Here is a 16,518-nt window from a genome sequence, read left to right on the forward strand (position 1 = left end):
TGAATGACTAGTGTTTCCAAAAATGAACTAGCGACATCTGTTGCAAAAATACATCATGGCTTTTCTGACAACCCAATACATTCCCAGCAGCATTTTAGAAGGGTTCCTTTGCCCTGTACCCTCTTCAACATTTCTGTCCTTTCTCATGTATGGCATTCTCATAGGATTGGAGTGTGAATCTTCTTTGCCTCAGGATTATCGCTTGGGGTCCTGCCTGAGGGGGAGATAGGGAGAGGGAAAGACACCTGCAGATCTGTTTCACTGCGCTGAACCTGGGTCCTTGCACATGGTGCTTTGAATGCTTGCTTTTTTTTTTTTTTTTTCCTCCTCCAGGGTTATTGCTGGGCTCGGTGCCTGCACCATGAATCCACTGCTCCTGGAGGCCATTTTTCCCCCCCATTTGTTGCCCTTGTTGTAGCTTTGTTGTGGTTATTATTATTGCCCTTGTTGATGCAATTCGTTGTTTGATAGGACAGAGAGAAATGGAGAGAGGAGGGGAAGACAGAGAAGGGGAGAGAAAGATAGACACCTGCAGACCTGCTTCACCTCCTGTGAAGCGACTGCCCTGCAGGTGGGGAGCCGGGGGCTCGAACCGGGATCCTTACACCCGGTCCCTGTGCTTTGCGCCACATGCGCTTAACCCACTGCGCCACCGCCCGACCCCCGGTGCTTTGAATGCTTAACCAGGTGTGTCATCACCCAGTCTCCTCACTGTTGTCCTTTTTTTTTTTTTTTTTTTTGCATATCTCTGATAATCAGTGACTTTGAACATTTTTTCATGTGTGTTCCTTTCGAACTCTTTGGGGAAGATTCTGTTCATATTCTCTCCCCACTTTTGGATGGGGTCGTTTGTTACTTTGTTGCTGAGTTTGGGGAGCTATATTAACCTGTCTGATGTAATACTCTGAAGCAGTAATAGGTGTAGGTGTGACTTAGAAAGGAAGAAGAGGCAGGACTATAGAGGGAAAAATGAAAAAAATGTATAGTTATAAAAATGATAGTCAAAACATATATGTGACCTTGGGAGAACTACTGCAGTTTCCAGCGGAGGGAATGAGGACACAGCTCTGGTGGTGTAAACTGTGGGATTATACACGTTACATCGTAATTTTTTTTTTAACAATTTTTTCTTTCCTCCATGGCTATTGCTGGGGCTCTATTGCTGGGGCTGGGTGCCCACACACAAATCCACTGTTCCTGGGGGCCATTTTTTCCCCTTTTGTTGCCCTTGTTTATCATTGTTGCCATCATTATTGTTGTCGTTGTTGGCTAGGACAGATATATCGAGAGAGGAGAAGAGAGGGGGAGAGACAGACACCTGCAGACCTGCTCCAACACTTGTGAAGTGACACACCCCCCCGCAGGTGGGGAACCAGGGGCTCCACCGGGATAGTTAATGCTGGTGCTTGCGTTTGGTGCCACGTGCGCTTAACCCACTGTACTACTGCTGGCTCCTGTATAGTAATTTTGTAAATTAATATTAAATTATTAAAAAAACATTTTGTAATCCATATTTGCCCAAATTTGAAAGCAATCTAGGTGTCCAACAACAGATGAGTGGCTAAGAAAATTGTAGTATATAGGACAGGGGTAGATAGCATAATGGTTATACAGAGCCTCTCATGCCTGAGGCTCCAAAGTCCCAGGTTTAATCCCCTGTACCACCATAAGCCAGAGCAGAGCAGTGCTCTGGTAAAATATATAAATATTTTTTAAAAAGAAAAGAAAATTGTAATATATATAATGGAATATTACTTAGATGTTAAGAATGATGGAGTTGGGTGGTAGCACAGTAGATTAAGCACACGTGGCTCAATAAGGATCCCAGTTCGAGCCCCGGCTCCCCACCTGCAGGGGAGTAGCTTCACAAGTGGTGAACAGGTCTGCAGGTGTCTATTTTTCTCTCCCCCTCTCTGTCTTCCCCTCCTCTTTCCATTTCTCTCTGTCCTATCTAACAACGACGACATCCGTAACAATAACTACAACAGCAATAAAAAGGGGGGAAAGATTGAAGTTACTTCACTTCATCTTTGGTGGAGCTTAAAGGAATCATGTTAAGTGAGAAAGGCCAGAAAGAGAAAGGTGACTGTGGAATTGTCTTACCTGTGGGAAGAATATAAGAAGCAAGGAGAGAAAGGGGAAACTCAAAGTAAAACTTGGTGTGGCTGGTGTGTTACACTAAAGCAAAGGACTCTGGGGAAGGTGACAGGGAGAGCGATGGGGGCTGGGGAGGCTTTCTGGTTCTGATACACGATGATGGAAAGGGACCTACATTGGTGGTGGTTTGCAGACACCTGCCATGGCAAGCTGTGAAATTGTAACCATGTGCCAACAACTAACTGTACCATAAACAACTAACCACCCAATTAAAAACAACAAAAAAGCTGTTGTTTTTTTTTTAAATAGAACTTCCATTAAAAAAAAAGAAGAAGAAGGAGAAGAACTCCCCATGTACCTGCTCTGGGGGAGTTTCCTTTTCTAGACAGTATTGTACGAGAGGGCCGAGGGGTTCTTGAGACAAGATCTAGGCAGTCGGGCGGTGGCGCAGCGGGTTAAACACAGGTGGCACAGTGCAAGCACTGGCGTAAGGATCCCGGTTCGAGCCCCGGCTCCCCACCTGCAGGGGAGTCACTTCACAGGCGGGGAAGCAGGTCTGCAGGTGTCTGTCTTTCTCTTCCCCATCTCTCTCCATTTCTCTCTGTCCTATCCAACAACAACGACATCAATAATAACTACAACAATAAAACAAGGGCAAAAAAGGGAATAAATATTTATTTTAAAAAAGGCAAGACCTATATTCTCTAAGTATGTAAATAGGGCTGTTAAGCAAACAACAGCATTGAGCACTGCTTCACGCCACCTGAGCTTAACCTGCTGTGCCTACCGCCCGACTCCCACTTTTGAGGTTTTTAAGAAACCGCAGCACTGCCATGGTCTATGCAGATTGTACATGGGGTACTGGCAGTTTCTGCGCTCTGCTTCTGAGCCTCCTGTCAGGCTCTGAGTTTGGATGTTTTGTTGAAGTAATACTATGCATTCCCACTATTTAAAAAATGTGTTTTATTCTATGTATGTGGTTTCTTTCACTTTTTTAACTATTGATTTAACATTGGTTTATAGTATTTAAGATCTTAGGCATATAGTTCCACACCTGCACACATGTGTAAGGCTGATTACGTTCACTGTGGCAACATTATAACCCAGACTCCTCTCTACATAATCCCATCAGCCTTCTCCATTCCTCTCCAGGACCACTAGCTTTTGGTCTCAGAGTTCATTTTTTTTCAAGTTCACATGAATGAAATTCTCTGGTAATTATTTTCCACTTCCTTATTTCACTAATCATAATTACCTCTAGTTCCATCCATATTGTCCCAGGAGGCACATTGCCTTTTCACTCCTATTTTATTCTATATATATATATATATATTTTGTCTGCTGGGGACTCAATCCTATGTGATTTTTTTTTTTTTTTTTGCTGCTTCCTGTAGACTCTTCCCCCCATATGGAGGAAGATGGGAGGGAGAGGTACACCACAACTCTTGCAGTTCATGGAGTATCGCTGGTGCTAGGCATGATGCTCCCAGTGGTGTTGAGTGCTTGAACCTGGGCCCTCATGGCCTCATGCATGAGAAAATGTGACACTACTGGGTGGGCTTTCTCTCCCCCTACCCATACTTTTATGAGAAATCAAAGTAACATTCTGGATCCTGAGGTCGAACTTGGGAAGCAAGGCCCACCTGCTCTGCCACCTCCCCACCCACTTGGGTGGATGTTTTGAGTCTGTATTGTGACGACTACTGCTTCTGAAGGGACCTGTTCACCACTCTGAAGCCTCTCCCTACAGGTGAGGATTGGGGGTTCAAACCGAGTCCTTGAGCACAGTAAAGTGTGTGCTCAGACCTGATACCCTGAGTTCTTTTTTTTTTTTTTTTTTTTTTAACCAGAGCACTGCTCAGCTCTGGTTTATGGTGGTACAGGGAATTGAATCTGGAACTTTGGAGCCTCAGGCATGAGAGTCTGTTTGCATAACCATTATGCTATCTACCCCTGCCCATTCTGAATTCTTATCTCTTGACGCTGTTAACTGGCTGGCTACGGAAGAAGGCCAAACGCTAGAAGAAGTGCTTTAGTAGTTTTTGTCTCTCTTCCAAAGGTTCTAATTCAGGGTATGTTTTTAATACCCTGTTTTGATAGCCCCCTAATAATATCCCCATTAATATCCAATTTACTTGAGAGAGCTTAAGTAAATTGCCTGTTCTCTTATGATATGAATTCAGTGTATTAGCTGAGTAAGACCAGGTTTCACAAATGACCCAAGTATTCCCATTACACTTGTATAGTTGTTGATTACTAGAAACATGTTTATGGAATCATTCACTCATTGACTGAGGGCTTTTACCCTACACATATTTTGCTTACTGTTTATTCGGTGCTGATCTAGCATCTTCTCCCCCCATCATTTCTTTCATTATCTTTATTCTCCTTCTTCTAGCGTTTGCCCTTCTTCCGTAGCCAGTCAACAGCGTCAGGTTGAGCCTGATGTAAAGTTTCGAGACCTCCTTTGAATCTGGAGAGGTGGCAGTTGTTGACTATGTGGGTCATAGTCTGTCTGGAGCCGCAGGGGCAGTTCGGGTCGTCTCTGGCTCCCCAGCGATGGAACATAGCGGCGCACCGGCCATGGCCTGTTTGATAGCGATTGAGGAGGGCCCAATCATAACGTGCTAGGTCAAAGCTGGGTTGATGCTTGCAGGGGTCTGTGATGAGGTGTTTGTTCTTGACCTCAGCTGACTGCCAACTCTGTTTCCAAGAGTCTGGAACAGAGAAGTTCAGTGTAGGCGTAGGAGACCAGATTGGATGACGAGACGTCAAGCGTTGGACAGGGTGGGCGAAGATATCCGCGTATATTGGCAGGTCCGGTCGAGCGTAGACTTGGGCAATGAACTTAGATGATGCCGCATCCCGACGAATATCTGGTGGGGCGATGTTGCTAAGAACTGGCAGCCATGGAACCGGGGTGGAACGGATGGTTCCAGAAATTATCCTCATGGAGGAATATAATTTGGAATCGACCAAGTGGACATGGGGGCTACGGAACCATACTGGGCACAGTATTCTGCAGTGGAATAGCATAATGCCAGAGAGGATGATCATAGTGTGGAAGCGCTCCCGCCCCATGAGGAGCTGGCCAGTCTTGCAATGATGTTATTCCTTGTGCCCACCTTTGCTGCAGTTTTTATGAGATGTTGGTGAAATGACAGAGTGCGATCGAGAGTAACGCCAAGATAGACTGGCTGGGCTTCATGCCGGATTCTCGTATCGCCAAGCTGCACATTAAGCTCACGCGAGGCCGAGGCATGGTGTAGATGGAAAACAGATGATACCGTTTTTGCAGTGCTAGGGATTAGTCGCCATTTTTTACAGTAATCAGATATCAGAGACATATCTTTTGTGAGTGTTTCCTCGATGATGTCAAACTTGGATGCCTGAGTTGCACAGCAGATGTCATCGGCGTAGATGAACTTCCTTGAAGAAGTTTCTGGGAGGTCATTGATGTAAATATTAAATAGCGTAGGAGCCAGAACAGAGCCCTGGGGGAGGCCACTTGAGACAAGTCTCCATCTGCTAGACTTGTCACCCAGATGCACCCTTTTTATTCATTTATTGGATAAAGACAGTAAATCGAGAAGGAAGGGGGGAGATAGAGTGGGAGAGAAACAGAAAGACACCTACAGCTCTGCTTTACCACTTGTGAAGCTTTCCCCCCTGCAGATTGGGAATAGGGACTTGAACCCGGAATCGTGTGCTGAACCAGGCCTCTCATAACCTAGTATCTTTTTGAGATTTTTTTTTTTAAATATTTATTCCTTTTTTGTTGCTTTTTTATTGCTGTCATCATTGTTGGACAGGACAGAGAGAAATGGAGAGAGGAGGGGAAGACAGAGAGGGGGAGAGAAAGACAGACACCTGCAGACCTGCTTCACCGCCCGTGAAGCGACTCCCCTGCAGGTGGGGAGCTGGGGGCTTGAACCGGGATCCTCACACCGGTCCTTGTGCTTTGCGCCACCTGCGCTTAACCCGCTGCACTACCACCCGACTCCCATCATAACCTAGTATCTTAAATGTGATAAGTTCCCTACATGGTTGACTGGTGATGTCAGTGTTGGTGGAGGCAATTTATTGTTGTGGAAGAGCATGTACATTTTTTTGTTATTACTGTTTCTATTATTAGATCATAAAAAATACATTTTTTTTTTTTTTACCAGACCACTGCTTAGCTTTGGTTTATGGTGGAGCCGGGCGTTGAACCTGGACTTCAGTGCCTTAGCATTAGAATCTCTTTGCATAACCCTTATGCTATCTACCCCGCCCAATCATAAAAAATAATTTAAAGTTGTTGGTAATGTATATGACACATCAAGTACACCTTTTATTTGAAATGTTGAGTTTTCTTTTAAAAAATTAAATTTTAAATTAGTTTTCAGACTTATGGAAAAATTACAAAGATATGTACTTCCTGTTTTCCTATTTAAGATGTTAGTATCTTATTTCAATCCTTCAGAGTTCTGCTTCCCCCACCCCCATATACAATGGACATGTAGGGGTATGTCTGAGTTTAATATTAATACTCCTTGTTATTTGTCTTACAGTTTTACATGCGGCACTCATAAAAGATGAGGCTGAGAACACGAAAGACTTCTCAGCAATCAGTTCAAATTCAAACACAGCGCACTGCCAGAGCAAAGAGGAAATACTCAGAGGTTGATGATAGCCTGCCTTCAGGAGGAGAAAAACCATCTAAGAATGAAACCGGCTTATTATCTTCGATTAAAAAATTCATTAAAGGAAGCACACCCAAGGTAATGGTTTCATTTTTTACTTTAGTGAAATTTAAGTTGTTTTCTTTAAGCAAGAAATAGTATACAGAGATTGACTTGTTGGAGCAGGTCTGGAACCCTAGTGATAAACCTAGGGAACATCAGCATATATAATGCTTAAAGCCTGTCCAGAGGGTGGGGTAGATAACATAATGATTATGCAAAGAGACTTTCATGCCTGAGGCTTCAAAGTCCCAGGTTCAGTCCCCTGCACCACCATAAACCAGAACTGATCAGTGCTGATTAAAAAAAAAAGGCTCTCCAAGAAAATATTTATTCTATGTGATTGATCTACTTACCCATCAAAACTCTCTAGGGAATTTTTACTTATTTAATTGGTGCTTGGCTGATGAACTTGAGGGTCTTGAGCATGTGTAATACTGTTGAATTATTTCCCCAGTCCAGTTTTTTACTTATGTTTTTAGAGATACTTGAAGAGAGAGGCAAAGACACCAAAATACCACTTTGCCATCCATGTACTTCCCTTAATACTGACTTTGTTTCTCTCATGTGGTTCGAAGAACATAGCCCAGTGCCTCTTCCATGGCAAAAGACACACTGAGCCACACACTGTTGCTCCATGCTAATTTTTGGTAATATGTGAGGTTCTTATGAAGAATAGTTAATTTTCTAACTGTACAGAAATTCTGTTCAGGGAAATCTATTCCTCAGGACAATTCTAAGAATAAGAAGAAATTTCTGAAAATCTTGTCTACATTTGTGAAATTCAGTATTTTTTTGTCATAGTTCTTGGGGAAAAGATCTGAATTGTGAGGATGGTATAATGATGTTACTTTTGTGCTGGAATTGCATTAGTAAATACTTTCAACAGTAATGTTAACTTTCTTTTGTGTTTATTACCACTATACCAGTAGGATAGTGGATATCATTTTTCTGGATATGAAAAACTGGAAAAGCTTTTGTACCATATATTTCACTATTTAAAAGGTGTAACCTTGTAAGGCAGAAGGACTACTCAATTCATGTTTTTTTCCTGTTTATTTCTTAAGGAAGAGAGAGAAAATCCTTCAAAACGGAGTAGAATTGAACGTGATATAGATAATAATTTAATCACATCAACACCAAGAGCAGGAGAAAAACCTAACAAACAGATATCTCGAGTAAGACGGAAAAGTCAAGTAAATGGAGGTTTGTTAATGTTTAGATATTGTTTCATTAGGTGTAAAAAGAGCTCTCACCTGACATGTTTTTTTAATCTACTTTGAGAGATTTCTAACTCATTTTTAATTCCATTAAATAATATATAATATATAATGTATAAATTATTAATAGCTTGAAGTGTAACAAAAAGTTATCTTCCTAATATGTAAATCCAGTTTGTTGAATTAAAATTACAAAGACAAAGCAGCTGTCTATACTATTTAATATGAAAGGGGGTCGGGTGGTGGCGCAGTGAGTTAAGCGCATGTGGCGCAAAGCGCAGGGGCCGCAAAGCGCAGGGACCGGCGTAAGGATCCCGGTTCGAGCCCCCGGCTCCCCACCTGCAGGGGAGTCGCTTCACAGGCGGTGAAGCAGGTCTGCAGGTGTCTATCTTTCTCTCCCCTTCTCTGTCTTCCCCTCCTCTCTCCATTTCTCTCTGTCCTATCCAACAACGAATTCTGTCAACAAGGGTAATAGTAATAACCACAACGAAGCTACAACAAGGGCAACAAAAGGGGGGGAAAATATGAAAATCTACATTAATAGTATTTTAACTTGTAATAAGCTTGTTTCTTTGTAAATTTTTTTTATTTTTAATTTTTTATATTTATTGTTGTAGTTGTTATTGATGTCATTGTTGGAAAGGACAGAGAGAAACGGAAAGAGGAGGGGTAGACAGAGGGGGAGAGAAAGACAGACACCTGCAGACCTGCTTCACCGCCTGTGAAGCGACTCCCCTGCAGGTGGGGGGCCAGGGACTCCAACCAGGATCCTTATGTTGGTCCTTGTGCTTTGTGCCATGTGCACTTAACCCACTGTGCTACCGCCCAACTCCCAATAAGCTTTTTTTTTTTTTATATACTTCTGATATTTTATGAAGTTTTTATATTGATCATGCCATGAATTCATAGGGAATGGGTTCCAGCAGCTCTGGTTCCTTTCCATTGGTTCTCACAAAGTGTGCTTCTCTGGGTGGAGCAGGCTGGCGCTTCAGTTGAACCCAAGTCCCCTTCTTCTCTTTGGCTTCCTTTTTCTTCTGGTCATTTTTCTTCACACGTTTCAAGAAGCTGTCTCTGCTCTTAGAATGCTTAATATGCTCAATACGAACACTAATTCTCTTGGCAAGAATCTTGCCCTTGACTTGTCTGTTTACAACAATACCAACAGCATGCTGGGTAACGTTGTAGACTCTTCCAGTTTTGCATGGTAACATTTGTGGGGCATTCCTTTTTGAATAGTGCCCATTCCCTTTCTATCTACAATATCACCTTTCTTATAGAACTGCATATATGTGGCCAAAGGAACAACTCCATGTTTTCTAAAAGGCCTAGAGAACACATAGCGTGTTCCTCTCCTCTTTCCCTTTGTGTTAGTCATTTTGGCAATTTACTGGAAGATGGCTGCTCCAGCCGAAAGGGCCCAATAAGCTTTTTTTTTTTTCTTTTCTTTTTTTTCCTCCAGGGTTATTGCTGGGCTCGGTGCCTGCACCATGAATCCACCGCTCCTGGAGGCCATTTTTCCCCCTTTTTGTTGCCCTAGTTGTTGGAGCCTCGTTGCGGTTATTATTGCCATTGTTGACGTTGCTTTGTTGTTGGATAGGACAGAGAGAATTGGAGAGAGGAGGGGAAGACAGAGAGAGAGGGGAGAGAAAGATAGACACCTGCAGACCTGCTTCACCGCCCGTGAACTCCCCTGCAGGTGGGGAGCCGGGGGCTTGAACCGGGATCCCTACGCAGGTCCCTGCGCTTTGTGCCACGTGCGCTTAACCCACTGCGCCACCGCCCGACTCCCACAATAAGCTTTTCTTAACAGTAATAACTATGATGCAATTTAAGTAAATGTGTATAATAAATTTGTCTCTGAATCGTGAAGTTTCAGATTTTTGTAGGACTTTCCATCATCAAAGCCAGTGTAGTCCTGAGTCAGGTTCTCAATATCACACGTGCCAGAGTGATGGTCTGACCTGGCTTTCTCTCTGAAAAAATAAATATTTTTAAAACAGAACCGCACTGCCTCTACTTAGCTATTTATTATTCATTAGAAGTAGATGTGAGGCTAGTTTTTATGAAGTAGACAGGACCCCAGTATTTAAAGACAAAATTGTGTAGTTGTGTGTTTGGTGTACAGCTTGATTGCTTTATCTCCAAAGAATTTTATTTTCTATTTTATTGTAGTAATAAGTCTTTCTGTTTGTATTATTCTAGATGTAAATATATTCTGGAAAAAACTTAGTAAAATTTAGCATTTATGAGGCATTATAAGTACATTTATGTGGGTGGGGGGATAACAGTTATTAAAAGGACTCTCATGCCTGAGGCTCCCAGGGTCCAGGTTCAGTCCCCTACATCACTATAAACCAGAGCTGAAAAGGGCTCTGGTTAAACAAACAAACACGTTTATGCTATAGAAAATTGCATTACAAATTTGTTATAGTCATCCCTTTTTTCTTTTCTTCTTTTTTTCCTCCTCCTTTTCCTCCTTCTCTTCCTTCTCCTCCTGTTCTTCCACCTTCTCTTCTTTATTATTACTTTTGCCACTAGGCTTGTTGCTGGGGCTCAGTGCCAACACTATCGACCCTTGGCTCCTGGTGGCCTTTTTTCTTCTTCTTCTTCTTTGTCTTTTCTACTTTTACTTGACAGGACAGAGAGAAATTAAAAGGATGGGGAGATAGAAAGATATTGTAGGCTTGCGTCACTCATGAAGCACCCTCCTTGCGGCAGGTAGGGAGCAGGGACTTCGAACCTAGATCCTTGCAAATGGTGATATGTGCACTTAACCAAGTATGCCACCACCGGCCCTTCATAATTCTTTAAATACTAGCTTTTCTTACTAGTATTAATCAGTTTTCATGAAATAGTTTGATTAAAAATGTTTTTGTACTGAATAGTTAAGAACACAGTTGAAAGACATGCTTTCTAGATTGCTCTGTTCTTCTTTCTCAGAAGCTGGTAATTATGAGATGACAAATCAACATGTAAAACAAAATGGAAAACTAGAAGATAACCCCTCATCTGGCAGTCCTCCACGGACTACATTGTTAGGGACCATATTTTCTCCTGTCTTCAACTTTTTTTCACCAGCAAATAAAAATGGTAAGTATAAACCATTAGCCCAAAATTTGTTAGAAAACTAATTGGATGGTTAGTTTCTTTAACGTTCTTTTTAATGATTTTACTGTTGTTTTTTGTTGGTGCCATGCTTGTTTGGGGCGTAAGTAAAAGTACATAGTTTAGTACAAGGGGGCTATTGTGCAGGGGGTTGGTCATAGAACTTTGATGATGTGCACAGTGTGGAACTAAATCTTACAATCTTGTAAACATTATTAAATCATTAATTTTTTTAAATGGGGGAAATACATAATTTGGGGGTCTGAGAGCTGACTGGTGGGTGGGTGGTGTATGCCTTACAACATGTTCGGTCCCTAACAACACATTGGAGTCATAGGCAGCACTAAAGAAGCACCACATACGCTACAGCAGTGTTGCAGGTCTCTCTGTCCCCTTTAGAACAACAAAAATAAACAACAAACAAAAAATTGGTCTTGGAGGCAGTTCTGTGATACTGTGAATGAGTAAGGTTCTTCTAGCGTTTGCCAATAAGGTTCTGAACTCAGTCCTTAGAACACACACACACACACACACACACACACACACACACACACACACACACTGCTGAGTCATCCCCCCCACAGCACCACCAGCACCACCAGGGTTCTTGCTGGTGTCTGCCCAACTCCACTGCTCCCAGAGGCCTTTTCTTTCTGTTTGTTTTTGAAAAAGAGTGAGAGACAGAGTCAGAGAGGTGAGACATCTGTAGCACTGCGTGTGGCGACTACAAACTTGGACCTAGCTCATGAGCACGCTAACGTGTGCACTTGCCACCTGAACCCTAACTCTGAAATTTTTTAGTGACTGAAATAAATTAGGTTGTAAATTTGGAGTAAATTGCTTCTGGTATTTTTCTGCTTTTACTTTCTGAGAAGTTAGATAGTAAAATTTGGGCTGGAGGAGCAGGAGAAATAGCATAATGATTATGCAAAAAAGATTTCCATGTCTGAGGCTCCAAAGCTCCAGGTTCAACCCTCTGGACCATCATAGGTCAGAGCTGAACACACACATTCTCTCATTGGAAGGAAAGTTATTTTTTTTGTGTTGAGTGTAATCCTTAAGACTGGTGATGGGGTGAGGCAGTGGCAAACCAGGTAGAGAATACATATTGCCAAGTATGAGGTCCTGGGTTCAAGCTTCCAGCCCCCACCTGCAGAGGGGAAACTTCACATGTAGTGAAGCATTGTTACAGGTGTCTGTCTTTCTCTCTTTGTGTGTGTTTAAGTGTGTACAGGAGAGACTCTAGAAGCATTTTCAATATTGTAGCTTAATAGTTTCCTCTAATAGTTAGTTGTGTGATCTTTGCACTATCTTTAGACTATTACAAATAATGATAATTTCAATGATTCAAGTGAAATTGAAGATTTTCATGTTAATACCTTTGCAGAAGAATGAAAACTAACCTCCTCTGTTTTTTTTTTTTTCTTTCATTTTTAGGATTTAGCCAGTGTTTTATATTTTCTGGCAACCATTATCTAATTTTCTACATGAAAATGTAGTCTCTGGCTTAAGTTTTTTTTGAGGTCACCTGCAGCAGTGCTTCACCACTTATGAAGTATCCCCCCCCCCCCAGCAGATAGGGACCCTTGGCTTGAACCCTGGACCTTGCACATAGTAAAGTGAACGATCAACTGGGTGTGCTGCCACCTGGCCACTAATAAGCTAGTTTTAAAATTGCCTGTCAATATTGCTCCATATTCTTGGCCTTCTTAATCCATGAGAGAATCTTTATACTTGAATATAAGCATCTATGGTGTTGGTCAGTGAAAATCGAAGCAGGAAGTCAGGTGGTGGAGCACCTGGTTGAGCGCACACTTTACCAAGACATGGACCCAGTTCAAGCCCCTGGTCTCCACCTGCAGGGGGGAAGGAGTGAAGCAGTGTCTCTGTCTCCATCTTCCTTCTCAACTTCTCTCTGTCCTATCAATAAAATAAAAAATGAATACAAGAAAAGCTGCAACAAATAGACCACCATAAACAGTGGGCCAGTATTTGGGGGTCTCTCACAGTAAAACCTTAGGGAGCTGGGAGATAGGTTTCCCAGTAGACCACACACTTAAAAAAAAAGTCCAGCACAAGGACCGGCGTAAGGATTGCGGTTCAAGCCCCTGGCTCCCCACCTGCAGGGGGGTTGCTTCTTCACGAGCGCTGAAGCAGGTCTGCAGGTATCTGTCTTTCTTTCCCTCTCTCTGTCTCCTCCTCTCTCTATTTCTTTCTGTTCTATCCAACAACAATGACGTCAGTAACAACAATAACTACAACAATGATTTTTTTTTTAAATATTTATTTATTCCCTTTTGTTGCCCTTGTTTTATTGTTGTATTTATTATTGTTAGCTATTGATGTCGTCGTCGTGGTTGGATAGGACAGAGAGAAATGGAGAGAGGAGAGGTAGACAGAGGGGGAGAGAAAGACAGACACCTGCAGACCTGCTTCACCGCCTATGAAGCGACTCCCCTGCAGGTGGGGAGCCGGGGGCTCGAACCGGGATCCTTACGCAGGTCCTGGCGATTTGCGCCACGTGCGCTTAACCCACTGAGCCACCGCCCGACTCCCCAACAATGATTTTTTAAAAACCATAAGGGCAACAAAAGGGGAAAAAATATTCTCCAGGAGCAGTGGATTGAGCCTGAACAACAACTTTGGAGGAAAAAAAAAAAGTTCACCTGGAGAGTTGAATCGCAGGACCTGTGTTAACAGGTGATCACTGACTTCAGTGAGCTTGCTTTTTACAAGGGAGAGAGAAATACACTTATATATGTTGTAGAGCTGGAGTACATGTAGATGGGTACATTTAAAGAAGTGTGAGGCAGTGGAGTATTCAAAGAATAAGGTGTTTCTATTTTGGGTGGTAGTTTAGGTTGTAATTAGTTTGGTTAAGTATGATACAAACTTGGTTGGCAGGTGGCTTAGTGGATAAAGCATTGGATTCTCAAACATGTGGTCCTGAGTTCAGTCCCCAGCAACACATGTACCAGAGTGATGTCTGGTTCTTTCTCTTCTCCTTGCTCATTAATAAAGTATTTAATTTTTTTTTTCTTCTTCATTTATTTTCCCTGTTTTTATTGTTGTTATTGATGTCGTTGTTAGATAGGACAGAGAGAAATGGAGAGAGGAGGGGAAGACAGAGAGGGAGAACGATAGAAACCTGCAGACCTGCTTCTCCACCTGTAAAGTGACTCCCTTGCAGGTGGGGACCCGGGGGCTCAAAGTGGGATCATCAAGGCAGCCCTTGCGCTTCATGTCACGTGCGCTTAACCTGCTGCGCTACCGCCCAACTCCCTATAAATATATATATATATATATTTAAAAGTATGATACAAAGATGGCATATGCTGTTGCAAAAATAACTTGACAGAGGGTTGCTACAAACTTTCGGGGTTTTTTTCTTCTTTTTTTAAGTGTAATAAAACAAAGTGAGCCTGTATATATTGCTATAATTCCTAGCAACAATAAGCATTCTGTGGGTGACATTTGCTTCAGTGAAAATTTGTATTGTGAATAGTCCTGCACTAGTATATAATTTAAAATGGCTAAGAAACTGGATTTTAAATTTTCTTGAAACCAATAATATTTACAGTGTTAGCTAATTCTAGGTTGGTTATTGTAATGCAGTACAGATATGTATTAAACCAGGACATTTCACATTGTACACCAGAAACTATTTACAGTAGTATGTCATTTGTTTCTCAGTAAAATTTAGTTTGTCTTTATTCTTCTTCTGAAATATCTAGAAAGCTGTGGTATCCTAAATGTTTTCTTTTGCTTTTAGTTTTACTAATATTTGAGTTTCTTTTAAATGTGTTCCTACTGAATATGACATTTACTATTTAATGCTTGTAATATGTTGACTTGAGATGATACTTTTACGTTGTAATTTGGTTGCTATAACATTGTGTTGAATATACACTGACTGTAATCATACTAAGCAGTAGTTTGAACTAATTTGATGACTAAACTACAGTGTTCATGCCTGTATTTTGTACACTGTATATATTAGATCTTTAGTTTTTTGCAAGCAAATTAAACATCTAATTCTCTACCTCCTCGGAGCTTTTAAGTGATGGTTGTGAATATACTGACTCCTGATTTTAGGAACATCAGGATCCGATTCCCCAGGACAGGCTGTGGAAGCTGAAGAGATAGTAAAACAACTTGATATGGAGCAGGTGGATGAGATCACAACCAGTACTACTACGCCAACTAACGGAGCAGCGTATTCAAATCAAGCAATTCAAGTGAGGCCGTCAATAAATAATGGTTTAGAAGAAACAGAAGAAACAGTTAATCGGGATATCCCACCCCTTACAGGTGAACAAAAATCTCTTTAGTATCTTCAGAAATATTTTACTATATGATATATAATAAAATATATATGATAAATACATATTTTTAATATATGATAAATGCATATATTTCCCCCAAGTTACATAATTTAGAGTTAAAAATAAAACTTTCCCAAATCCAGTAAACCCCCCCCCATAAGTTTTAATACTTAGTTTGAGATATATTCCTCTTTTTGGAGTTTCATTATTTGAATGGACCTTGCTTGCGTAGAGAAGTTTTATACAACCAGCAAAGTACATGCTCGTGATTATGAACCTTTTTATTGTAATTGGGACCCTTAGGTTAAATCAGTTTATTACCTCTGAAGTTGTGGTAGATAAACACCTAAGGCTCACTCTTAAAAGGAGAAATAAAGCTGAGAGTGACCATGGGGAAGAAGATGAAGATTTTTAAATTCCTTGTGGCGACATGTATTTTAGAGAACCGTAAAATGTATGTTCCTTGATTTAGGATTGAATAACATTCTGATAAGCCCAGCTTAAAAGGGGGGGGCGGGGCAGGGATAGCTAGCATAATGGTTATGCAAAGAGACTCTCATGCCTGAGGCTCCAAAGTCCCAAATTCAATCCCCTGCACCACCATAAGCCAGAGCTGAGCAATGCACTGGTTAAAAAAAAAAAAGAAAAAAAAAAAGATAGCGGAGGATAGTAGAGTCATTGTTCCACTGCTGGGGAAACTTCCCCTTTGCATGGAGTTCCTCTGTGATAGCCAAGAGCTAGAACCCAGGTTCTTGCACATGGTACAGTGTGCATGCTGCCATGTAAGCTGTTTCCTGGCATCAAGATTTAATTGGGGTTGGGCAGTGGGTTAAGTGCACATGGCAGAAAACACAAGGACCTGCATAAGGATCCTGGTTTGAGTCCCCCAGGCTCCCCACTTGCAGGGGGGGGTCACTTCACAAGTGGTGTAGCAAGTCTGTAGGTGTCTTTCACTCCTCCTCTTTGTCTTCCCCATCTCTCTCCATTTCTCTCTGTCCTACCTATCCAACAACAATGACAACAATAACTAACAATAAAACAAGGGCA

General features: G+C 41.8%; 1 protein-coding gene and 1 pseudogene across 4 annotated transcripts in view; one reads left to right on the forward strand and one right to left on the reverse strand.

Moving 5' to 3' along the window:
- Positions 1-16,518, forward strand: part of CTDSPL2 (CTD small phosphatase like 2) — a 79,883-nt gene that overhangs the window by 22,268 nt on the left and 41,097 nt on the right. For 3 of the 4 annotated variants that reach the window (XM_060174558.1, XM_060174557.1, XM_060174556.1), the window contains 4 exons: positions 6,651-6,860; positions 7,889-8,027; positions 10,982-11,131; positions 15,242-15,457. In XM_060174558.1, the coding sequence (XP_060030541.1) occupies positions 6,675-6,860; positions 7,889-8,027; positions 10,982-11,131; positions 15,242-15,457 (691 nt within the window). In that variant the 5' untranslated portion in view covers positions 6,651-6,674. The remainder of the gene's footprint in view (positions 1-6,650; positions 6,861-7,888; positions 8,028-10,981; positions 11,132-15,241; positions 15,458-16,518) is intronic. The other variant, XM_060174559.1, reaches the window with a different exon arrangement.
- On the reverse strand, positions 8,878-9,477 carry LOC107523137 (large ribosomal subunit protein eL21-like; annotated as a pseudogene).

This window comes from Erinaceus europaeus, chromosome 16, assembly GCF_950295315.1.
Source record: "Erinaceus europaeus chromosome 16, mEriEur2.1, whole genome shotgun sequence".
Classification (NCBI taxonomy): Eukaryota; Metazoa; Chordata; class Mammalia; order Eulipotyphla; family Erinaceidae; genus Erinaceus; species Erinaceus europaeus.